The sequence below is a fragment of the Condylura cristata genome, unplaced genomic scaffold (genome assembly GCF_000260355.1).
Source record: "Condylura cristata isolate star-nosed mole 26May11 unplaced genomic scaffold, ConCri1.0 scaffold00012, whole genome shotgun sequence".
Lineage (NCBI taxonomy): Eukaryota > Metazoa > Chordata > Mammalia > Eulipotyphla > Talpidae > Condylura > Condylura cristata.
This window is the reverse complement of record NW_004567113.1, coordinates 10,983,333-11,011,015: the sequence shown is the minus strand read 5'-3', so window position 1 is coordinate 11,011,015 and position 27,683 is coordinate 10,983,333. Positions and strand designations below refer to the sequence as shown.

At 35.0% G+C, this 27,683-nt stretch overlaps 1 protein-coding gene across 3 annotated transcripts in view; it reads left to right on the top strand.

Moving 5' to 3' along the window:
- ARHGAP24 (Rho GTPase activating protein 24) overlaps positions 1 to 27,683 on the top strand; it is a 644,333-nt gene that overhangs the window by 387,347 nt on the left and 229,303 nt on the right. For all 3 annotated transcript variants that reach the window (XM_012724157.1, XM_004681145.2, XM_012724156.1), the window contains exon 3: positions 9,330 to 9,417. In XM_012724157.1, coding sequence (XP_012579611.1) covers positions 9,330 to 9,417 — 88 coding nt within the window. The remainder of the gene's footprint in view (positions 1 to 9,329; positions 9,418 to 27,683) is intronic.

Below are 27,683 nucleotides of genomic sequence, written 5' to 3'. Positions count from 1 at the left end.
AGTGAACATAGTAGTGCATATATGTCTTAAAATTAGTGTTTTTGCATTTCTCAGGTAGGCAGCTAGAGTGGAAATTACAGATTGTATGGTAGATTTATTTTATTTATTTTTTTTTGAGAAGTTTCCTTACTGTTTTCCATTAGGTTTACACTAGTCTACTTTACCAGCAGTAAACAAGGTTCATTTATTTCTGTACATCCTGATCAGTAAATGTTATTGTTTCTTTTATTTCTTCTTCTTCTTCTATATGAGCCATTTTCATATATGTGAGATGATACCTCACTCTGGTTTTTATGTGCTGTTTCCTGATGATGAGTGATGATTATCATTTTTATGTTCCTTTTGACCATCTATATTTCTGCCTACTTTGTTTTGTAATTTGTTTTCTTTTTATTGAGTGGTATGATTTATTTGTAGATCTTGGATAATAGTCCTTTGTCAGCTTTACAATATACCAATGTTTTCCCCCTTTCAATAGGGTTTATTTTGTTTTAATGATAGTTTCCTTAAGGATACTGAAGTTTTTTTTTTTGGCCCATTTATTTGTATTTTCTTTCATTTATCTTGCTATTGAAGATGATTCTTTAAAGATACCACTGAAGACAATGCTATGGAGTGTTTCCGCTGTTTGCATTTATGTCTTTTATGGTTTCATGTTTTAATTTTAAGTATTCAATCCCATTTTGAGTATATGATTTAAGATAATGGTCTAGCTACATTCATTTGTTGAAGATACTTTCCTTTTTCCAGTGCATGTCCTTGGCTCCTTTTTCATTGATTAACTATCCATGTAATTTTGGGTTTATATCTGGAGTCTCAGTTCTGTTGCATTTGTGTCTGTATCAATTTCATTAGAATACCATCTTGGCTTGATTATTTTATAGTTTAGTTTGCTTTGTAGAATAGTTTGAAGTTTAGGTGTGATAATATCATTCTTTTTTGCCAGGATTTCTTTGGCAGTGCAGGGTCTTTTATGTTTCCATATAAATGTAATTAAGGTTTATTATATTTCTGTGAAGAATGTCATCAAAACCTTATAGGAATTTAGTCTATAAATTGCTTTGGTAAGATGGCTATTTTAAAAACATGAACTCAAAATGTCATACATTTCTTTGTGTCTAACACTCCATTTAAAAATGTCTTACAGTTTTTCATTATACAGACTCCTCACCTTCTTTATTAAATTTACTCCAAAGTGTTTTTTTTGTTCTGTTTTTTTTTCCCCTCACTGTTGTTGGTGTGGTTGTAAATAGGATTTTTTTTTATTTCTTTATTTTCTAGTTCATTGTTTGCATGTAAAGGTACAACCGATTGTTGTAAATTTATCTTGTAGCCTGCACTTTACTGTACTAATTTATTGTTTCATTTATTTTAGTGTATTCTTTAGGATTTTTTATTTATAGTAACTGGAGAAAACTCTAATGGAGGGTTCAGAAATGAGTCATGCAACAGATATCTCAGAAACACAGCAGATCATAATTTGCATGCCTTTAAATTGAATGACCTAGACAAAATGGAAAAAATTTAGAAATATATAACCTTCCAAGACTGAATCAGTAAGAATAGAAAATTTGAACAAATTTGCAAGCGAGGAAATTGAAGCAATTATCAAACATTCCCAGTAGCCCAGCACCAGAAATATTCATTAATGAACTCTACCAAGTCTTCCCAAACTTACCCTTCTCAAATAAAAAAAAAAAAAAAAAGACAAATATAGAAAGCTACAACCAAATGTTTATGGTGACCGTAGATGAAAAATGTTAAAAAAAAAAAAAAACTGTCATTTATATTCAACAACACATTAAAGATGTCATCTATCATTACCAAAGTGGATTTATTCCACGGATACAAACTGTTCAATATCTGAAAATTAACCAATGTAGTTAACCACAATGGCAACAGGAAACTTAATAATCAAATTATCTTATCAATAGGTACAGATAAAATATTTGATAAGATTCAACAATTTATGATTAATAAAGAGAAAAAATGGAGCTAACTGGGATATGGTCGCAACACAATAAAAGCCATATATGACAAACCCATAACTAGCATCATACTCAATGGTAAAAAATGTAGTTTTCCCCTCTAAGACTTAATACAAAGCAAGCATTTCTACTTCCACCACTATTCAACATGATATTGGAAGTACTAGTTAGAATAATTTAGGTTATTCAATTTAAAACGAATCCAAATTGGAAAAGAAGAATTAAAGTTACCATATTTTTTTAGATGAGATAATAGGATTTATTACATATGATAAGTTAAAGTGATATTTTAATTATTATCAATTTTCTGGTCTGTTATAACATATTGGTCTCTCCCTTTTACAAATTGTGTTTTCCCATAATTATTATATATTTATGATTGTTTTTGCTCCTATTTCTGTTTCATAATGAGACATAAGTTCCAAAATGCTTTTCTTTTTTGCTTTCTCTACTACTGCCATCAATTTTGCTTCAACATTTTGATAATTTACTGCAAACTAAGCAACTGACATTTCTTTCTCTAGTTGATAAATAATAAATGTTGTAAAATAGCATATAATGTTGGATACAAAATACAAGGTCAAGTTCCCAGCAACTGAGCAAGGCTAACAATCAACCTGTCCTCTACATGCAAAGACATATCCTCTCGTTAGTAATAACCTTAACTACTGGTGATATCATAAAGATCGTGATGATTACTGGGTGAACATAATAATAATTTTTTGGCAATGATTGCAGTTCTTTCATTCATTAAATGTGTATTTATTTAATTCATGTCAATTATACCATATTTAGACATTTTCTGGAGCTGTCTTCCACAGTCCTTCAAAGCAAAAGCCTAACCTTGAGATTCCAAAATTCACTTATCTGTTCCTGTCTTCTGTAATTTCTCTTTGCCTTAAAATAAATGTTATTTTTTTTCTTAATATATATGCAATTTCAATTCATTATTTTTTTAATACAGGAAAGTCTTTGCAAAATAAAAAAATTCCAAAATTACCCGTATTAACATTTTTATTTTTTCTAAACTTTTGAAATCCTCAGCAAATAATACACACTTAATATATGTTTTGTGAATAAGAAGATAAGTGAATGAACTGATATAGATTATACTGTAGCTTTCTAATTTATAAGCATTATTAACTAAGGAACTGGAACTTACACTTCTAGGGAGACAAATTACACCTTTGCATTTTGCCAGCTGCATGCTACTCAACTTACAAGTTTGATTCTAAGAAGTGGACAGTTACAGTTTTCTCCATACAGGGACTCTTTAGAAGATGAAATGCACATCAGAGTGTTGGCACATATTAAATGTCAATAGATGTTAAGGGTGAAGATTCAAGATGGAAAATGGGTATTTTGCTCCAAAGGGGAGATTTAAAGAATCACTGAATGATAAATTTTATATCAGCATTTGAACATTTTCCCCCAATTATAGTCTTTCCAAAGCATAGGACACCATGAGGACAATAGTAAAGTATGTTTTGGGCAAAGTTTGAATTCCTATGCAGAGGATTCATGTTTTAAATAAACATAAGAAAGGTAACTTCTCAGGTCTCCACTAATTTTGACACTATAATTACAGAAATTTGGTTTTAGGATAACAATGTCTCTCTTTCCCTCAAACATTTAACCCCATACTTCTCTTTCCACCCAGGTCAAGAAATTTCTGCAGTTACCAGTGAACCAAAACATGTAGACAAAAATACGAAGGATCTAAAAATAGTAAAAATTTTAATGGTTTCGCTCCTAGACAGATGGGCTCCATTGGGGAAAAAGTTGACATACATTTTCTGTTATGTTAAGAGAGGAGTTTATATGAAATAAGATCTTCGCATCTGCAAGGAAAAAGAGTTGAAAAAATTTAAATTAACTACATCAAAACATTACACATATTTTTATCCATCCATATTATATTAGCCTCTTGAGATCTCAATATATGCAATAATATTATCAAGTGCTATTTTAAAATTAAAATGAACCCAAAGTAACATATTTCTCAAATATTATCTGTAGTTTGCAGTATAAATCAGCAACATGAGATCTCTGTACACAGAATCTATTTCAAGTTATTCAGTAATTATTAAATAGTCTTATGTGCTAATGTTTGAAACTCATTCAAATAATGGTTTGAAAATATTGTGAATATTAATTGCCTTTGTGTGTTTTAAAAGCTGGGGAAAATAAAAATAATGCAGTCTACAGTGTACACAACTTTTATATTAAAATATTTCTCTGGAAGGCAATTTATAACAATGTGTAAGTAATTGTTCTCCAGTTTATACACCACAATTACTTTGAGAGATTCTAAATTTATACTCATTTGAAAGTCTCTCTCCTTCTCTTCCAACCTCATCCCAGAAATCATTATAATTATTTTCAGAATCTAAGAAGTAGCTTGATAGCTATTTATAAAACTTCTGTTATAATAGCAGTAATTGATTAGAAATAAAAACATACATTAACTCAGTAATTAAAGAAAAACAATCTTTCAAAAGCCTACAGATAGTCATTCATTTCTCTTTTCAGAAGAACATGTATGAAGAATCTATTGTGTCAAGCTTTTTGTAGGCATTCCCTAAACTTTATTTTCCTCCTCTGTAAAATGACACATATCACAACAGTTATTGGGCCAATTGATGAAACAAGTAGGATGCACATTAATTTAGCTGAGTATTAGTCAGGAAATGTTAACAATATTATCATCATAATTATGCTATGCTATTTACTTTTATGATTGTTAATTAGAGGTTTATTTGTTTTGGTTATTTTAGCCTTGAAAACATGATAATAAAAACTGACTTGAAATTTTTAATTAGCTTATGTCCCTGCTTACTCAATAATGATGCTACTTGATAGATATTGAGCATTTGTAGTGTCACCTCACTATTTGGAGATTTGCAAAATATGGTCCCAAAATATTTTGAGACTTCTGAATGTAAGAAAAAAATGTTTGGTTAAATATTGCAAACAACTAATCAACACAGGCATTTTCCATCCATCCATCCATGCATCTATCCATTCATCCATCCTCACAGTGACATTTTGAAGTAGGTTACATTTTTATTTCATTTTAAAAATGAAAACCCTAAGGATTAGAGAACATAAGTTACCTTGTCTGAAGACACTTAGCCATTTAGTGACAGAGGGAGAATGTAGGCAGTTTGACTTCGGAATAGTCATTATCATTGGTGAGCTGTGTTGTTGCCTCAGTATTTGCAGATATAAATTTATATATTTCAGAAGCATATAGTTTCCTCTTTAATTTCCTTAACTGGAGCCTACCTTTAATTTTAATTTTTTTGTCAGCTTTTGGCCTTCCCCCAAGTGATTCTAGATCCAAGAGTCAGACATCACTGGACTTTCTCACCATTATATCCTCTGTGGCTATGACAGAGTGGTGTATGCTAGGTATTGCTTAAATATCTGTTTAATGAATTACTGAAATTACTTGCTGCAAAGGAAGTCAATCTGTTATTCTAGTAAAAAACATTGAATAGTATTTACCGTTAGGTCATCTTTAAATATTTGTTTAATTGCATTGAAATCTATGACTGACTAGTTCCTTCTTATTGATGCTCATAATCATTGCTCATAATGGAAAAATAAAAGTTTCATCTATGTGCTTATGATTCCAACAAAACTACTGAGCACCATACCTTTTTTTAAACTCAAATTTCAGAGAATAAGATCACCATTCTTATTTGCAGTAGCATCTAACCATACCCCAATACCTTGTGGTTTTGACTCAATGATCTGATATTAACTAAAAATGAGATTATTTCCTAATAACAATTTAGCTAAAAACAAAAAACCAGTATGGTTGCAGTGCTATGTTTGTTCTGTCAACTCTTCTCTCAGACTATAAATGACTTGTTTAATGTATAATTTAGATAAATTATACCTAAGAGAAAGATATTTTTTGTTTCAAATTACTTTTACTTAATCTCCTACAATCAACCCTGATATCCATCCATCCCTTTCCTGCTCCCTCCCTTTAACCCCACAGGCATCAACATGTTTATTGATCTCCACAGGTTTTGAATGTGTTTTGCATTTATGAATTTCTGCTCTATACAAGTCCATTTTTTTTGTTTTTATTGTTCTGACTTGTTTTACTACACATGATTTTCTCATATTTGCTCAATTTTGTTGAAAATGGCTGCATTCTATCCTTTCTCTTGGCTACATAGTACTCCATGGTGTGGCCATACTACATTTTCTCAATACAGATGGACATAGTCTCTGCTAGGAAAGTTGTGGAACATGTGGATATTTATGTTGATGGTTTCATATTCTTTGGATAATTATGCTCCAAAATGAGGGTTGCTGAGTCATAGGGTATTTCCATTTTTAGTTTCTTAAGGTAAATTCAGATTGCTTTCCATAATGTTTGCACCAGGTTGTATTTTCACTGACAACATAATAGATTTCTTTTTTTTCTGCAGCCTCTCAACACTTGTTGTTGGAGTTCTCACTAGTGAGAGATGGTATCTCTGATTTTACCCTGCATCTGTCTTATTGGAAGTACGATGAATAGCTTTCATATATCTACTGGCCTTCTGTATACTCTCTGGGGAATCATCTATTCATATCTCTGCCTATTTATTAGTTTTTTTCTTATTAATTATTGGGTCATATGGTATTTCACTGACCAAGTGCATGCCAAATGAGTATTTTAAGAGAAAGTTCTATTTTTTAAAAAAAGATTTTATTTATTTATGCATATAGAAATGGGGTAGAGGCCAGAGTTACAGGGGCAGTGAGAGTAATCACCAGAGACAGCGTGCGGAGCAGAACAGTCTGATCGACAAAGTACACTGCAGAGGGGAGCAATGAGTGAGACAGGAGAGGTCTGCTGCACTTTGTAGATCACTTCCCGGGCAGGAATCAAACTCGCACTGCAGCAGCCATGGCTTAGCTTAGCTTCAAAAGTGCAGCACTCCAAACCACTGTGCCAGGGAGAGCCCTAAGAGAAAGTTATTAATTATGATGAATATTTTAGAAATATTTAGTAAATTTTAAGAAATTATTGAATGGGGCTTATGGATCAGAGAGCGCTTGGTATGGTGAGAAATGTGAATTTTTTCTTCTCAGTGGAAGAAAACAAAGACAGTGTCGCCAATACCTCCCCTTTTAAGTCCTGAAAAGAGAGGTATACCACTCACCTACAATTCCTTGTGTATAAGTAGGGAAGTGCTGTACTTTATCACTCTAAACTCAGAATGGGACATGGGGCTGATGACTATAATTTTCTGTGCTAAACCAGGTAGGGTGAAAATTGAGTCAAATATTACTTGAACTAAATATTACTTCCAGCAGGGAAAAATGGACAAAATATTATAGTGGAAAAGAGTATAGGCTTTCAAATTCAGCATACTTGCTTTTCAATAATGACATTACTGTACTAACAAAGTTATTAATTAAATAAACCATATAGATTATTTTATCATTAACTTAAAGCAAGAAAAAATGGCAGGTATTAGTATTATATTAGAGAGCAAATTATTTACTTTGCTGCTTTAATTTTTAAAAAAGATTTATTTATTTATGCATACAGAACTGGAGTATAGTCAGAGGTGTGGGGGGGGTAAGAGGATTCACCACAGACAGAGTGGAGAACAGAATAGAGAGATTGACAAAGTACACCACTGAGGGGAGCAGCCAGTGGGTCAGGAGAGGTCTGCCTGGTCATGTGGGTGAGCTCCAGGACTGGGGATTGAACTCGCCCTGCAGTGAATGCGATAGCTGTAACCCACTGTGCCACCAGGGACAACCCCACTACTTAAAGTTTTAAGGAGGGGAAATGACATTAATCAAATAATTTTACAAATAACAATTACATACCATGGTATGTCAACCCAGGAGGAATTCAGGATGCTTTGCAAGTATATTTTAGAGGTAGCTGAAATGAAAAATGGATATAAAATAACCAGGGTAAGAATATGGTACTAAGAAGTGTGGAAACATGGAGTCATTTATACAAAGTCAATCAGTAGGATCACAAAAATCCATGAAAGTGTAAGAGAAGAAAAATTAGCTAGAGATTTGGATAGGAAAGACCATATAGAGTTTTATCCTTTGGCAAATGAAAGATTGGAAATTCTTAAGCAAGAAAGTTGCAATGTCAAATTTCTTTTTGTAAAAATCATTTTGTTCCCATTAAAAAAAATCCATAGATATTATAGTATTGTGGAAAATTATTTGAATAGATATTTGAAACATTCCTTATAAGAGACAACAATAGTTGTTTAATCTAGGGAGTGTGGTAATAGAGATATAATAGATCAAGGAATAGAAATGTATTCTAGTAGATATATAGTATAGGGCATTTCTGATATTTGAAACTGACTAGAAGATGATGTTATTGGCTGAGCTAGGAAGCCTATAAATGGGACAAGAATTAATTGAATTTTAATTTGACTACATTTAATTTAATATGCCATTGAGACATCCAAATGGGAATGTCAAATGAGTTCTTGGATATAAAGTTAAATTGCTCAGAGAATTGTGGGCTAGAAATATTTGTCTGATATTTGTTGACTTATTGAAGTCATAGCTATGGGTGAGATAGCTCAGAAAATATAGTACAGAGGAGAAGAGAAAGAATCTTTGAAAAACTCCAATATTAAGATCCAGCAATATAGACTCAGATAATAATAAAACAAGAGAAAAATTTGAGCAAACCAAGAAACCACTGAAAGGTGGTTTTCATGAAACAGTGACTAATAGTAATGAATGTTCCTGGGAAATCAAATTCACGGAGGATTGACAACTGGCAAGGATGCAACTTGTGAAAGTTATATAATTAAAAATATGTATGGCACAAACCAGACCACAGTGGATTTTAAGTATGTCTCATTAGTAATAGGCATCATCCACTATGGAGAAATAAATTCAAGAGATAAAAATAGAATTGACAATTAAAATAAGGAAATGGCAACACTGTCTAAATTATTTAAAATCTCTGCATTCATTTTCACTTCTGCAAAATGGAGAAAACAATACGTACCTCATAAAATTAACAGCTAAATATGATGTTGGAAGAATGCTAAATAAAATTTTTGGCATATGGAGCTCATTTAATAATTTATTGCTCAAAATGAATCTTGCACCTAATGTAGCATCTTATACCTATTTTAGATACACAACAGAAATTTGCTAAATGTTAAAAAATATCATACTGTTATTTGAGTTTTGATTAGTTTAGAAAATAAATAAGTTTAATGTATATTTTTATATATTGGGTTACAGATGAAACTTGGTTATTTCATGATGATGATGATCACAAGATTCAATATTTGCTATCAGGTTACATTTGCACATTTATATTCACAGGGTACTATTTTTCTACCTGGAAATAAAGTCCTTGAACATCCCAGCAATGAAGAGAGCCCAGGAAAATTCCTTTTTGAAGTAGTTCCAGGTAAGATTTTTTCCCACTTGATTAAATTATTGCCTCTTTTAGGTTGGTGAGGTTGGAGACAGGTCATATGGAGTCTTGGCTGAGGACATTCATTTGAAGAGACAATCATCAAATTTGCCAAGAATCTACTTTGATAATGACTCCAGGGTTTGTACACTAGAATAAACACACACACACACACACATACTCATGATCACATGACCATGAATTACCCAGTTGTCCACGAGACTCCAGAGTTGACCAGGAGTCAAAGTACTGCATTTGAAAGGGATTATTGGAGACAACATTGACTTTACAGTGCTCTGATAGTATGAAATTTGCGCAGGTGTCTTATGCTCTGTCGAATTGATTCACTGGCTGGTTTCATCAAAATTTTTTGTCTTAAAAGTGGTTTTGCTATAAAAACAAAACAAAATGAAATGAAAACCATATTTTAGTGACTTACCAAATATTGCGATCTGTACCTCAGCTTTTCTCCCAAACAACCGCTTCCACATGTTTGGCTTGTAGGTTGGAGACTTTTCTGCCAAGTCATCTGATATGCTGTAAAATTTCGTCAACGTCAGTTCCTTTTCTTTCTATTCATCTGCATCTGTATTTCTCTGAGTAATTGATCTCCACTTAAATCTTTGTCTCACCCAACAACAAAATCTTCAAAGCTATGATCTATCTTTTGCCAGTTCACTAGTCTTTACTTAACCCTTTGATAACAAAAGTGAATTAGAGATGTGGTCTTTTTAGTATTGCTTTTGGCTGAGTCAGTTTATGTGATAGCAACATTGATGGTAATTCCAATGTAGGGTGAGTAGGAATTTATTTGTATGACTAATATATAATGTATATCAATAACTTTGGCACAAAGGCAGTCAAAACATTTTCCCTAGCTTCATAAATGCTGGGAATCTAAAATGTGAAAGCATATTTTCCCCCATCAATGAAAACAGCTGTAGCACTGAGTTCATCTGGCTCTTGATGGAATCCATGACTAAATGTTAATTAATGCAGCTGAAGTGCAGAAAGGTTAGTCAGATGCATTGTGTTATTTGTTTCCCCCCAAGGAGAACATATTGTAAGAAACCTGAATCTTGTTTGCCCTATTAATTTTTTTTCGTTCTTATTCTTAATGGAATATCCTAAATGGAACCAAATTCCAGATGTTGCAAAGTCTTTGAAGTTTTAGTAGAGGAAGTTTCTTTCCCTACTTATTTTCAAACAGTGCCTTTTGACTTTTAAGTAAGTGTGGTATGAAACTGATGACTTTGTTTATTTCCAATAATACCACAGGTCTACTTTTCCAACAAGTCTTCTAGCTGTATAGAGATTTCATGTTTTGGTAAAGATGTTCTGGTATAATGTAGATTGATCCTGTCTAGGCTATTTTAGAAAGAACTGTTTTCAAACAGAGGAAGCAACAAATTGCCCCTCAAAGGCTGCTGTTCTTGGACATGTGTTTCACAGGCAGCACATATGATATTATGGCTTTTGTTGGGCAGATATTATCAAGTTTAAAACTGTGTTATGTGGCATCTTGTCCTTTCAAAAGCAATTCTTAGAAATATTTAGGTTTGCATCAGTCATTGTGGTGGTAGAAAAACTATGCTAGAACTCATTTGAAAAGATGCATCCTGAATCAGTAGTGCAATATGCAGTGGCTTCTAAACTAAGCTTTATAATTCTAAATTATGTGGTGGCATGAAAAGGGAATTGTGCCAAAGCATTCTTTGAAGAAGATAGAAAAACAGTGACTACATTGAGAAACCAGCATCAGTGCCATTAATCATAGTCACTAAGCTTTACTGTTGTGCCCCTGACATATGAAAGAATTTTCAGGCACATGATTCTATATTTGTATGTGAATGTGGGGACTGGTACCATGTCATTTTAATCCCTTCTTATAAAATTGGAATTACTTATGGAGAGAGTGATTTTTGACTTGTCTGCAAATGGGAGTAAGAGAAATTTTTCTAGTTATTCCAAATTGAGTGTCTGATAAGGAAATATAGAAAATTACAAGAGTGTTTTCATCTGAGAAAGTATTGAGAAAGGGAGAATGGCAGAAAATGTGGCCAATCCTTTGTAATAGCCCTCTGCAGGCTTTCTGGCAGTGCAGCCTCTTACCACGCACCTATTCTGCATTGCCTTTCTGTGCTGTACCCTTTCTCCTCATCAGAAAACCCATCTTACAGATCAGACACTCTCTGTCTTACAGTCAATACACCAAAACCAATTGCACGAGATTTATAAAGGAACAGGATTAAATTCTTAATCCTACCTGCCAATAATTACTTCTAGCAAAACTGGAAAAAGCCTTTAGAAGCTCTTGGCCAAGTATTCTAGTACAGGAACTTGTCTGTGATTGAGTATGTGTATATGTGTATGTAGCTCTATATCTCTGTATATATAGGTATATCTATATATCTATACTGACATGTATCTTATCTTTACCTCCATACACACACATAGTTTATCCATGTATGTATGTATGTATGTAATATGTACCTTTATACTTTATCTATATATCCATATATGTTATATAGATAGGAGTTTTGTTTATTTCATTCTTTTTTTTACATTACTTTAAACTGCTCTGTGGAATTAAATAATTATCATATTCAAATAATAAGAAAGATTTTCAACAGACCTGAGGGTTTCAGTTCTTTTTATACTATCTATTTATATTTGTTTGTACATTTTATTTCTAGGCAGGTTCCAGGCTTTTGTAAAATCCTAACTGGAAAAAAAAAACCTACCATAATTTAGGATTAATTTCTTATCAACTTACTATCCCATGAAATGAATTTTGTCTGAATAATGCCAAGATTTAGAGCATTTCAATCCAATTTTTCACTCCGATTTCTTTATTTGTTATTCAAAATGGAGATGTTGGCCAAATTGGCAAAATTTAAGACTTAGTTGTCAGACATGCCAAATTTTAGACTGGGGTGAACTTTTATGGCCAAATGCTAAGCTTTTGGGAAATGTGGTTGAAAAGGAATGTTGGCAGGTCTGTAATACATTGTGCTTAAAGAAAGAAAATGCAGTTGGTCTTGTTGCTTCTCAGAATGTGTTCTGGAAAAGGTTCTCTTGTGATGTTAAAAAAAAAAACACTGCATAATTAGTGATGTCTTAACATCTTAGAAGAGTAGTTTTCAGAGGGTTAAAAAGGAAGTGGTGATTCAGGAGTAAACAGAAACAAACCAAAAATGGTAAGGGAGTAGGTGAACAGTAGGTCCACGTGGTGAACAGCTACATCGTCCTTGCTCATGGTGATATTCCCACCACCTAGGAAATGCATATACTTATCAGGCTTATGGAGGTATACAGTCATGTGAACATTTTAATAGTGGCATTTGCTGACTTTATATGGATATTGGTTTTTCAATAATTTTATTGTTGTCAATGTGGTATGTTGAAATCTTATTTCCTGCCGTGTAGGGTCTTTCCCTCCCTGGTGCAGCAAAGACCTCGTTGTGCCTTAGGTGGAGGAAGTGGAGGGAAAATGTCAGATTCTGTTTCTTAGTTCTCTGCCTCCTCTGATAACAACACCAAGATCAAAACAGAAGAAAGTAATAAAGCTCCTCCACACTAGCTAATACCGGGGTATCTCCCATAACACTGGTCATGACAGTCCGCCCCAAATGCTTACTCTGTCATGGGATGCATTTGTAGATTTCAATATTCCTAGATTTGGAAATCAACTTCATGTGGTAGGACTCTATGACTTGCTCATGAACCTGTTATATGGAATACCAACAACATGACTCAAAGAGCAGCTGCTTCCTTTGTACTTATTCAACTCCCAGGAAACACCTGTTACTCTGCCTGTCAGGTATCGGTAAGGTGGGTTGGTTCCCTCCCCTTCCTCCTTCTGCACTGCCGTCTTGTTCCTTTACTCTATGGAGTAGCTGTCGGCCAGCAGGTTCTGTGACTTGAGTAGCTTAATAGTACTTTTCAACTTGGATATCAGTGGGTGGCATTCTAGCACATTTCAAAATGAGCAATTCTTTTTCTGACTTGTTCTGGCAGTTGGAAGAAATCTTTTTCTACCTTCTGAAGAAAAATGAAGTGTTTATATTGACATCTGCTTGCTTCAAGTGGCACGTCCTCTTGTCTAGTCTTCTCTAACAGTGAAGGCAAGGGCATGGTGTTTGGGTTCTGCCTGTGAAATGTGTTTCTCTTTAAACTCTGCAAGGAAGTGGTTAGTCAGATCTTAATTTATTTAGTTAGTTATATGGTCAGTTGTTAGCATGTATGTTCTTCAGATTTAGACCTTACAGCAATTTAAGGATAATGGAAAGGAAAACTTTTGTATCTCTCTTAAACTTAGCTTGAGTTCCTAGGCAATATACTTTGATGGAGAGTTGAGTTAGAATTCTTAAAGGGAAATGGTTCTGGGGATATTTCTTCTGTGGGAAAATGAGAACAGAATAGGGAAGGAAAAGCTGTCTTTTCAATGTACAATACGCGTACATTGAAGATCTTAGTTGATCCTAGGTGGAGCCCAGGAGCTGGGATGTCCCTCAGATTTGTTCTAAACGGATAGTTCAGGCCTTGGTTTCTGGCCTTGGCTAGTCTTAGTCCTTGACTGGCATGAGGAGAGACAGATAAATTCAGGTGAAGCAATTCCCTGTTATAATGGAAAACAATTTCCATGAAGGCATCTCTGAGTCTACAACCAATATGGCATATCTGTTATAGTATCTACACATTTATCTGTGTCTAACTTTCTGTATGCCAGGCAGTTTTTACTTGTATCACTTAATGTTTTCTTCACCAAAACCTGCCCTTCTATTAACCATAACCAGATAAAGGAATGTGGCTACAATTTGATCAGTGTCAACAAGCTAGTGAAAGTATGTAAAAATATGTCAGTCATACACATACACACACAGAAAGATAAAGTTCTATGAAGCAAAAATAAAGTTATATGGATATATATGTTTACACATACACGTGCGTATATGTGCATATATACAAATGTGGGTATGTGTGTGTGTATGTGTTTAAAAATGAGATATCAGGGCTCTCGTAGTGGCGCAGTGGGTTAAAGCACCACATTATAAAGCTCTCTAAAGCCACTATATCATGAGTTCAATCCCCACCAGGGAGCTGATCCACAGGGCGTGGCAGACCTCTCCTGAGCCACCCACTGCTCCCCTCATTGGCGTATTTCAATACATCTGCCTGTTCTGCTCCGCGCTCTCTTTCTGGTGAATCCTCTTACCCACCACACCTCTGGCCTGTATTCTGTAAGCATGAATAAATAAACCTTAAAAAAATGAGGTATCAGCATATTAGAGGCTAGGGCCTAAAATCTTTCTAAAGTTTCTAAAACATGAACTTGTGAAATATTTTTTTATTATTACCTGAAATAGATACATATGTATCTCTTTTTAGCTTATCCACTAAGGATGAAAGTTTGGGCACTTGAAATGAGAGTAGGTATTATCTGCAACTATTTAAACTTATTACACTATTATTATTATCACAGAACTAAGCACTGACTAAAGATGCCCACTTACAATTGTTTGAAGGTATACTTCAAGGCCGTAAGTGTAATGTCATGAAAAAGTGGGAAGAAAAACCCACTTGCCTGGCAGTGGCCATACTTAAATGTGAATGGCTATGCCAAAAAAAAAAAAATGTATTTTCTTTAAAAAAAAAAAAATGTATATATTTATGCATACATAAACTTGCAGTGCTGTGCTTTAACCTGTTGTGCCACCAGGGAGGGCCCTGTGTTTATTTTCTATTGAAGACTATTACATGCTGGTGTTCAGTTCTTTTCCTTTTTGGACTCACATGGTGAAATTATTCTCAACTTCACAGACTGGTCAAATTTTCACTCACTGAATAGCCATCAACAGACACACCTGATAGTGCTTTCATGTTGGCAATAGATCCACTGACCTCCATAGTATTATGTAGTCAGATACCAATTATGGACCTTAAGGAAAATTACCAGTATTCCAAGCATTCAAAGTCACATCTTAGCCCAGTACCCCAAAATCATAATAAGTAGGTCTGGAATTTTGTTATATCCTCTTCCTTTCTTAGGGAACAAAAACAGGGGAACACAGAAAGAGAATGAAATAGATGCTATTATGGAAGCAAAGAATAAAAAAAGAAACACTGAAAGGTGACATAAAGTGATCCTCATATGCCTGATTTAAGTCCTTCAAAAATGGAGATCATTTCTCTTACTTTTAGAAAGATCTATGCTAATCATTTCTAATATCCTCTGACAACTGCATATCACTTCCATTAAAATGTTTTTATTATAATTATATTCCAAAATGATTTTAAGGTGACAAGTGAACAATTATGTAATATGGGAGCTTAGAGAATCCAGTAAATGCATTATAGATCTTTTTTTATAAAAATTGCAAATACTTTTGGGAAGATTTAGACACTCCCTGAATCTCATCATGGACTCCAGGTTAAAAACTATCCATTACTTCAACGAATTTGAGATTTTCTTAATTTCTTGCTATACATTTAGCTATTTGTCTCTGTGTTCTTGCTCATTGTTCTTTTCTCTACACACCCTCATGCACAGATACGACCTATTTTCCTTTTATTTTTAATTATGTGTTACATTACTAATTAGGGTTTTTTGTTTGTTTGTTTTGTTTTACTTTTACACCCCTAATTGTTTTTACTCATGATTCTAAGTTTGTGTCATTCCACAGACCTGTTTCTTACATAGGGATTTTTCTTCAGTAGAATATTTCATGGGTCTAGAGACTGTAAAATTTTAATTACTAAAGCTTGAGTTACTTAGCTGGTGAGTGCAGCTGCATTACAGAGTAGACTTTCAGAGAAATAGTGCTGAGAGATATTCCTGGGTCTCTGAGAAAGGAAAAACAGCTTGGCTGGCTTTTGAGAGTTTTTTTTTTTTAAACTATTTTATGTGATCATACTAGCAATGAAAGTTTATCATCCATGTCTGTAATTACAACTCCTTGCAGGATGAGCAAATTTCATTGGTTGTATTAATTTGTTGCCATTTAAAAATGTAAACCAGTATCTGGTTTCCATTTTACATGAAATTGTAGGAATATTTCACTGGTGTTTTAATATAAAAGTGGGTCATTCTCTTGATCATTAAATATTCTGCTGAGGCATTTAATTTTACAACACCCTCTTTATCCTATTTTTTCCCTGTTAGTACTGTAAGTTAAAATCCTAGCAATTATATTTGCTATCTAAAGGCAACCATGACAATCTCTTTTTTGTCCTCCTAAGTCTGTAGGCAGTATGGAAGCATTTTTTCCCGCAACTTTCTGCTTAGTTAATGCGTGCAAATCATTTAGAGAATGTGAGTAGGTGTTGTTTATGGTAAGAAAATGTAATTCTATATACACAAGTAGTTCTGAACATAATTAGATAAATGCATTGGTGAAAAAGAGCATATTTAACAACTATGTATTCTTTCATTTGAAAAAAATATTTGGGATGCTTGCTTCTAAATTGTCTTCCTACTAAAATGTTTTAAAATACACATTTGCAAAGGACAATTAAAATAGAACAAAGGGTAGTTTAAAATGTCTATAACCACTTGAAATTCTAATTCCATGTCATCCAACAGGCATGGAGGGCATTGATGGCTGATTAAGTATGTACTGGTAGGATCACATGAGAAGTACCTGCAGGTGAAATGCTCTTTTACATGCCTGCAGACATGCTAAGCAGACATGTTGATCCGTTCTCATTCAGTTCTAACATTCCTTCAATGGGCCAGAAATAGGGGTCAACTCTTATTTCTAAAAGGACCAAAAGTAAATATTTTTGGCTTTGGAGGCTCTTCAGTTTTTGTTACAACTATTCAACATTGTCATCATAGCATAAATAAATGGGTATGGCTATTCCAGTAAAGCTGTCAGCAAATGCCAAAATTCAGATCTTACATGATTTTCACATTTCAATAAATATTAGTCTTTAAAACAATTCCATCCATTTAAAAATGAAAAAAATATAGATAGTCATTTTCAGTCCATGGGCTATAACTTGCCAACCCATGCGCTGAATAAAAAAAGCAAATCTAGGAAAAGGAGGCTGAAGCAACTAATATAAATCGCTAATCCCCACTGGTGCCACTGGATCCAGAATTAGAGATCCGAGACAGCCTGTCTCCCCTGCTGTGGCATCACCCACTGTCTCAAAATCTTGATTCAGGAGCTATTTGCCAACTTTTTGTATGGAGAAGTTTCATCTTTGAATATAATTTTTAAAAAAACTGTGATGTATCCAAACAATTTTATTGACCAGCCAAAATGAAATTCTCTATTTACAGTCCATTAGTTCATTTAGAACTCTAGATGCTGACCAGAACTAATCGCTATTTATGTAACTTTTTAGGAAGAGCAGGCCATGAATAGATATTGGGTATGCCAAAAATGAAAGACATGTCCCATCCTTTGTCCATTCCACATAAGACCAGGGTTATATGTGTAAGTTTTCTGTTATGGAAATACCCCTGCAAAAACAAACAAGTTTGGAGGATCATGTAAACTCTCCTTTTTATAATGTAAATTAGTACCTTAAACTTCTAAGTATCTCACAGAAAATGACAAGATTTTGCCTATGGGTGAAATGAACAAACTCATTTTCTCAAAGGTTCAGTTTATTTCTCTCACTATTCATTAATGTCTCTCTACCCCTAATATGCCAGTTTGCCTTTAACATCAATATATGAAAAGCATTTCTGTGGGTCAGATCCCATACTCCTATAGAGACTCATAAAGACGAGTCTATTTATGGCAGCTTATTTTTTTTTAATATTTATTTATTGATGCACATAAGAACTGGGGTGCAGGCCAGTGGTGAGGGAGAGAGAAGATGCGCCATAGACAGAGTGGGGACCAGAACAAGCAGACTGAATAAAATACACTACTGTGGGGAGCAGTGGGCGAGACAGGAGAGGTCTGTTGCATACAGCAGCTTATTTAATATTAACATGCTTGTGATAGGTAGTTGCCTTATTATGATCAATGGAACAAATTCATATACAAATTCAAATAAGTACTAAGCCATGTCTTCATACCCATATAAGACCCTTAAATGACCACATGTTCTGGTCTTCTACTAAAAAAAATGTAGTTATAATCTGGCTTGCACAGAGGTCAGATAGTCAAGATTTAATAGAAATAAGACAAGTAAATGAAGAATTGAGGTTTGGAGTTTAAAGTTGGTGTACTCTGCTTTTTCTTCCATTATAACTTATTTATTTTTCTTACTTGGTAGGTATTCTCTTTCCCCTTCTTGAGACTTAAAGTTCTTGAGATTAGAAGCAACCTTCCAGCTAGGGCCTAAAAGAACAACTGTCAGATAGTGTAAGCTCAGTGTATGTTTGTTGAATTCATGCGTGGATAAGCTAAACCTCCATTTCATCACCTGGAATGATTGAATTGGATTAATCAAAATTAAAAGAGCCTTACAGCTCTAAATTTGGAACCTGATAACAGCTCATTTTTCTCAAAATTTCAGCAGACTAAAGAAGTTCATAAGCTTCACAGATGCTGTACTCTTTAAAATGTAGTCTTATTGTCTCATCCTTCACACTTTCATTATTACTAATAGTATTAGTAAGAGTGTCTCCTAGTGCTGCCATCACTGAAACTGTTTATTAGTAGGTTATTTGCTGAATAAATGTGATCCACCCTCATTCATGACTTGATTTTAATTATATATTCACAGACTGTGTTTACCTGCCTTTTTTATCCAGTAGTTGGAAGGAGCTTTGCAATGCAATCAAGCTAAGATAATAGACATTAAATTGCTAAACAAATGTTGGCTGATAGTATGAAAGAGGCTCTCCAGGCAATTCTTTTACTGTGGTAGAACTTCTTCAAGTTGTTTGGTAGCTCAGTAAGGAATGTGTATTTGGGTCAGTCAACGGTTAGTGGAGAAAACAGTCAATAGGTAGAAATGACTTAGGTGTGAGAGGAAGAAATCATACTTTCCAAGAAAAGGAATATCAGAAGAAAAATGAGAATGTGGCAGAACAACTGATGATATTCAAGAGTGGGGAATAAGGATAAAACTGCCTTATCACTAAGCCCTGTGCCAGTTCACAAGAACCAGGGAGGAATTCTTCCTATTCTTCTCTTTCTTTTCTTTTCTCTCTCCCTCTCTCCCTCTTTCTCTCATTCTTATATTTACTAGAAAATTGATCTCAAGTCATCCTGAATATTTCAGAAAGTGAAATCTCATGGACAATCACTAACTCAATAATACATCTTCAGCCATTGGATTTCCTGCTTTAAAACAAATACTATGGTGTCTATTAGTCTGTGGCTTAATTTGCCCACTTTTCAAATTCTGCCTTCCTTGAATACTTGTGCATCTGCTCAACCTCATTACCTCAGGCTTAGAAAGGTTGGATGGAAGTCCTGAGAGGTCCAGGATTCTGCAGAAGTGTATGATCCAGCCACTAAATAATAAAGGGAAAGCAACATAGGACTTTAAAGTCCCAATTTATGCTGGGGACTTTACCACATCATTTACCACATACAAAATTTTTACTCTAAGCATCTGAGATTAGCAAAGGAATGAAAGCTATCTTAACTCACAGTGGTTTGAGAAGGAGGATGCTTATGGGGAGAAGACAATGGACAGGAAAGCTGTGGAGGCCATTCTGTAGCTGAGGGAGGGAGAGGGTAGAAGCAAGCGATTTCCTATCAGACAGTAATAGAATATGATCCTAAGTCTACTGCTGGTGATAGTTAGACTTTCTACACTAGTTCCTCTTCACAAATGTTAATATGAAGTAAGGACAGTCCCCTCATAAGATTGTGTTGAGGATGGAGATGATTGGGAGATTAGTCTGAGGCCCTTAGCACACTTTCTAGCTAATCAGACTTAATACATAAAAAGTAGCAACATTTTGGAATGACTGTCTATGTAGTGTCATATATTGTCTATGTAGTATCACAAACACATGCTAGTTTATCTACTAAATTGTTTTACATGAATGTGTTAGAAATAGAAGCAAGTAGAAAAAAAAGATCAATATCAATGGGTGTAATCATGGAAGACTTCCCAGAAGCAGTGAGCCTAGAGCTGGAATTTAAAGAAACTAATAAGTTCCATTAAATAACTATAGAGTTAAGAATTTCAGGTTGGAAAATATTGGCAAAAGCACAAAGGAACTTTTGAGACCAGAATGGGATATTAATGGAGTAAGAGAGAATATGTTTAAGCAATATTCAGTGTGATGCACATTGTGTCCTGCTAATCCCAGTGGTCTTGGAGAGCCTTCTAGAGGGCCAGCTGCAAGGGGCCCGATCCTCAGAGAACTTAAGCAGACACCAGACTGTCCCCACAAAGGTTATCAGCTAATTTTGTGAAAACTTACAGCTAAATGCTAATTTAATGCTTACATTTCAAACTTACAAACATCAGAACAATAAAAGTAAATTCAGACTTCCATGTTACATTAAACTGCCTCCACCAGCTGTGAGTCTAGCAGGCTTCACCCATGCTGAAGCACAGTCACTGAGCTGTTCTCCTGAAGGATATTGGTTTAAGGATGTCTGTTGACCCCTTTGGAAGATTGTCCCCTGAATTCCCGGTTGATCTATTCTATTTTAAAAATAACACTTTGTATGTGTGTGACAAGAAAGAGGGGCAGGTATAAGAGTGCTTATTAGATTTAGTGCTTCCCAAACCACTGTGAGTCAAGACAGCTTTCACTCCTTTGCTACTCTCACATGCTTAGAGTAAATTTAGATTAATGTGTGTGTGTGTATAAGAGTTGGGTGTAGACCAGAGATGTGGGAGGGGAGTGAGAGGAATCACCAGAGACAGAGTAGAGAACAGAAGAACAAGCAGACTGACTGAAATACACTGCTGAGGGGAGCAGCAGGTGAGAGAGGAGAGGCCCGCTGCACCATATGGGTCAGCTCTGGCCATGGATTGAAGTTGTGTTACAGTGGCTGTGAATAGTTCATAGTTCTGAGACTTAACCACTTGCATGACCAGGGAGGCCCCTGTTGATTGCTAGGACTGCCTAGCAAAATAATTTGCAGAGACTGGGTGGCTTAAACAAAAGATACTTATTTTCTCATAGCCTGGAGGTTAAAAGTCCAAGATCAAGGCGTTGGCAGGGTTGGTTTCTTCTGAAACCTCCTTCCTTCCTTGTTAAATGGCTGCTTTCTCTGCCTGTCTTCTCATGTTCTTCCCTTTGTGCCTGTCTGTGTCCTAATTTCTTTTTACTAAAGGAATACAAGTCAGGACCCTCCGTCTTGGCACAGCAGCTTAAAGCGCAGTACTGTGACACTGGCCACAACCAAGTTCAATCCTCACCCCAGAGGTGACCCAAGTAGCACAGCAGACTTCTCCTGTCTCTGCTGCTCCCCTCAGCAGTGCACTCCATCAGTCTGTCTGTTTCTGCTCCCTACTCTGATTCTGGTGAATCCTCTCACTACCCCTGCACACCTGGCCTGTACCCCAGTTCAATATGCATAAATAAATAAATCTTTTTAAAAATAAAAATCATACTGGATTAGTGCCTACTCTAATGACCTCATTTTAATCTAATTAAATTTAGATAATATCATTGAAGATTACCCCAAAATAGGGTCAATTCTAGGGGTAGGACTTCAGCATAGGTACTTTGAGGGAAAACAGCTCAGTTCATAACAAGTGAGAAAAAAGGGAGAGAAAGCTAAGACATCATTGTTCTTGACACTTCTCTTTTTATGGGGAAACTCATGTTTATGCTGATGAATTGAGCCTTGTCCTCACCAAAAAAAAAAAAAAAAAAAAAGCAGAAATTTAGACTTGCTGTATGTATATTAAGATATAATGAAAATACCATTCAAATATTGGAAAGCTGAATGAATTAGCAACCAAAGCTTTAAATAAGAACATGTACAGAGAAATGACAAATATTTTCTATTTAGCTGTTCTTTCCTGTCAATTTTCCTTGGATTTAAAAATCTTCCTAATTTTGTACCTAGGTTTGTTTGTGTTACGGTTTTGTCATTAACACTCAAGAAGTAGACTATAGACATAGTCTTGTGTTGTTATTATAATTGTTTTTTTTTTTTTAATTTCAGACTTAATTTATTCGGCAACATCTCCTTTCTCAAAGTGACACACTTCTGTGTTAAATACTGTTGTACTGCTGTACTGGTATAGTTGGGGGGTTCGGGTAAGCCAAAGGGGCCCCTTCATAGAACTTATCCATTTGCCCAGCCGTCTGTAGTGAATTACCAACTTGACATTCAGAGTGTAGAAGAGCAAGGAGTATCAAGACAGGCAATTAAGAGTTCTGGAAAACAATTAGTACAAGGGCATGACATGATGTAAGGTTCATTTCCTCAGCACCAATCACCATGTCTTTCTCATGACTCATTATTTCTGATGTGTCACTCGCTTACAGGAATCACAGGAGAGATAATGACAGGACTATGCTTGGGGCCTATTTGGCCCTAATTTAGAGGTTGTGATTTGTCATAATGGGTTCTTTGAGAGACAAATAATTCATTCCACTATGGATATAAGTGATGCAAATCAATTATCCTCTGAGTAGATGAGTTATTTTGTGTTTTACTTTTGAGTAATCTCTTTCTCCTACAGATAACTTTACTGCCAGCTTAATTTTATGGAAATTAACTCAATTTCCTGATATCAAATATATAAACCTCCTTAAATCTGTCATTTGATCATCTTCCCTTCTATTATAACAGAACACCTGTCCCATTTTATTCTCAAATCTTGCTTCCTAAATCTCCTCCTGTTTCAGGAGCCATGACCTACGTATTATACTGTTTCATCTTGTTATATAGTTTTCACTTCTCTGTTATATGATTTCCAAAGCCTTAGGAGGATAACCTGGGAGTGGCATATGAATTTAGAAAGCATTTTAATCTCAATCATACTGAAATTTGAATATTATGAGTATACAAACATACGACTATTCTGATTAAAAGAAAAATCATCTCATAACCACACTTCTGTATCCATCAACTTATATACTTTGCTTCATTTTTCAACATAATTGTTCTACATCTGTGTAATCTATAAGACAATCTCCAGTCCCTGTCTTTGTCCCCCACACTGAATCCATCAGACTTTTTCTTATTCAATCATCAATGAACTCTAATTTCATGAACCCAATGGATTATGTTTCATTCCTCATAGTAATTATCCAAATTGTTATTGTGCCGATAATTTGACACAGCCGATCCCCTGTTCTTCCTTGCTATATGTTCTTCAGTTGACTTCAAGGGCACTGTTCTTTCCATGTCCTTTTAGGCTCCATTGCCTGTTCTTCCTCCTCTCCTTAACCTCTTCATGCTGTCAGGCCTCGGGTTCAGTCTCTGGGCCTCTCTGTCCCAGGGATACGCCTTCCTCTCCTCTAATTTGCCTGTAGACTTGCATCTTCCCTGCATTGTGCTCTGTCCCATATGCTGTAGCCAGAGTGACATTTTAAAATAAACTTCATTTTTTAGAGTAATTTTAAATGCATGGAAAAAATGTTCATAAAATACAGAGGGATATTTTTGATAGTGAAATCCAATCAAGTCACTTCCTATTTAACAAAGTCTCATAACAGCCTACAGTTCCCTACACAGATCATCTCAATGTTTTATTCTTCTCTCTTACTCTCTGAAGACTAACCATGCTGGCTTCCTTTCTTATTCAAGTGTGCCAGATTCACTTTAGCCACAGAAACATTACACATGGTCTGTCTTTGTAAAATGACCCCTTCCCATCATTTCACAATTCATAACTCTTACTCAACCCTCACTTGTTACTACTCAGGAAATCCTATACTTGATTCCATCTTTCAGTCTATTGTCTTAACTCACCATTAAGTGCCAATAATTTATATTTTTTGCATGTTTTATAAGTAGTGTATGTCTCCTTCACAATGTAAATCCTATGAATACCAGAGGTGTAAATCCTGTGCATACTAAAACTCTGATTCTGCTCCTCTTATTTCTAGCATATAGCAAAGTTATTACTCAGTTATTAAATATTGTGAAGATAAAGAAGGATAGACAGAGATGTAAGAAGTCAGTATAATCTAGAAAGGGTATTTTCTGGACTTGATAATCAGGAGGCTTGCCTTTTACACTAATTATGTAACTCAACCCAAACCCAAGGTTTGGTTAGTTCACCAGACATTTAGTAAGAATCAGCTCTGAGCCAATATTCCATGCCAGGTTCTTATCCTAGAGGTATTATGACTATTTCCCAGAGAAATCACATGGCATTCAGAGAGCTGGAAAGAGAAAGATTTAATTGTCACACTGGCAGGCTCAGTGGGATAACTCCCAAAAAGTCTGAGCCCTGAATTGCAAAAATGGTAAGGTTTCATAGTTTGTCTACAGAAACTTGTTACCCCATCCATCACAGAGTTTATTGTTTGGGGAGGGGGGTCAACGTATCCATCGCTACTACTGTGGGCAAGCAACACACTGCAGAAACTTTCCACTCCAGCAAGCAGCACAATCCAAGCACCAAACGCCAAACAGCAGACTTAGCAACTTCCTGCTTCAGAGGAGCCATGATCCATCATCACTGTGAACAACTCTTAGAGGCAGAGTTCCACTGAACATTCTGGGAAGCACTGATCAAATCTAACTGTAATTGATACTTAAAGTTGGTATGTTATTCTTGCTCATGCTGTATCTTCTAGACAAGGTCTCCAAACCCTGTGGAACCCTGTTTTCCTAATCAGTAAAATGAACATCTGCCCTTGGAATTACAAGAAGAGATGGCATTTAGTGTGTGAAACTAGTGTCACCCAAATGAACGTGGCAACCTGTCCCCTCATCTACCATCATATGTGTGCTGACTCACTTTGAACTTTTTTTTAAGGGAACCTCATTATTTCTAGTAGACTAAATCCAATGATGTCTCAGTAATGTCATTGCTATCATTTTTTCTCTCATTGAAGTGATGTGTGAAAATGAAACCACATAGAAGTGTTCAGTAGAAAAGAATGGGATCGTCTATGAGCCAGTTTCAAAATGAATTCCTTTTACACAATTGTGTTCCTTTCCTTCTCTGAATGCTGAGAATCCATATTTGAACCATAAAGGACCCCTCCCTTTAGTTAACATTATCTTGCATCCAAGTCTTAAGCCCACACTTTGTGCTCAGCTGATATTAAACTGTGGGCCTCAGGTTTGACTGCTGTTTCCTTGTCATGGATGCCTCCTCCTGCGTTTTGGGGACCCCACTAGTGCGCTCTCACTAGTCTGGAACACGAGGTCTCAAGGCCATCAGTGACATCACAGATGGAACTGTAGTAATGGGAGTCATTCATGGGAAACATTTGGCAGCAAACTAGTAGAAGGTAGTCTATAAGATACTTACATAATTACATAGAAAGAACCAGACACAATGACTTATTAATAAGTCCATGACAACTGAAAACACCAGCCTCTTCAAGATATTGAGAGGCTTCTTTTTTAATATTTGTTCACTGGCACTTTGGCATGTTCTCACCTACTTGGTCTTTAGAAATGCATACTCACCTATGGGTTACTTATTTGAAAATATAACAGACTGTGGAAGCTTGACATCTAAAATTGTTAAAAAACTGTTCTGAAAGGGTGAATACAGGGTCCACATGGAAAAGAAAGAAGTGGACTCAAACTAACAGCTTGACTTCCACCTCATAAGACATTGACCCCGTGTGAATAAACTGTCTGCCAAGCTAAATCAGAGATCCAGCAAGTACAATATATACTAGAAGCATTTAACAGTTACAGTCATGCCCTTACAGCAACACTTGAATCTTTAGGATTCCTTGACAAGATATTGAAAATTTATTTTAAATAGTATCTGAGGATGCATCTAATAAAGATAGATTTTTATCTTTAACATCAGAAAGCCAAATAAAACAGGTGGTGTGGAACTCTTTTTCCCTTACATTAACAGTGATTTTAAATAAATGTATTTTACTACATGAATAATATACTCCATTTATGAAAGGTTTGAACTCAAAATCTGTTCCAAATTAACATTAATATTTTCTGTTTCATATAAAAACCAATGTAGTTTTTAGACTTTTGTATAGCATACATTATATAAAAACTATCTCACATAGCCAAAATTATAAAGATCTAAGTCCTTTACGAGATGAATAGGTATGTTTTTGTATGTGCTTAAAATTATAATGGGGACACTTAAATATTATTTCCAGCTTTCAGAGATCTGGAATTCACATTAGCTATACTCATTTTATAAGTTCTGCTCATTTTTGTAGACTGCAGATTTTGTTAAGAATTTTTTTTTTCAGAATAAAAGGATGATTAGATGTGTATTTTTTAAAAAAGATTTATTTATTAATGCATACAAGAACTGGAGTATAGTCCACAGGTATGGGGAGTGAGAGGGTTCACCAGAGAAAGAATGGAGAATAGAACAGGCAGATTAACTGAAGTACACTGCTGAGAGTAGCAATGGACGGGTCAGGAGAGGTCTGCCATGCCATGTGGGTCACTTCCCTGGCCAGGGACCAAACTCTTGCTGGCCTCCAGTAGCTTCATAGTGCTTTAACCTGTTGTTGCACCACGGAAGGCCGTGATTAGATGTGTCTTTTTGAATGTTTTTCTTTATTGAGATAAATGTGATTGACAACACTATTACAGGTACGGATTCACACCTCTTCAGATGTATGTTAACAACATCCACCTCTAAAGCACAGTCCTTTGCCACAGCCCATGGGGCTCCTTAGCTTCTTGTCTGTTACCTACCCTCTCCCTGTGGTTGTCTCAAATTTAAATCTAAGAAAAGATATTTTCACTAGTGCTTGTGTGATTTACTATTTTGGTCTCTACCCTTGTATTGGTTTTTAAATAAATAAATTTAAATCTGAAATTTAGCAAGAATTATATTGTAAAATTTTCATAAGGAAAACAATATCAACAAACTTCTTATCCTTACTTTACAGAAGTTTTAGGAAAATTCAGAGATGACTTACTCATGGGTCCCAGACAGGTATTATGACCAACTTTGTATAAATTCCCATATTCCCAGTTAAGTAGTCTTTTCTCTTTTCCATATTCTGTTTGATTACATAAAAGTATCGAATTTTCTTGATTTCTTAAGTTTAAGTAGTAAGTACTGCTATCCTATGTACACTAAATTTAGTAACATAGTAATTTTAATTGAGTAATCATAATCATCATCTATTACTTGATATATACCAACTGTTAATTATCGTATTAGGACCTTTTATGCATTATTTTAGTCTTGTGCTCTTATTAGTTAAAAAAATTTTTTTTTCACATGATGCA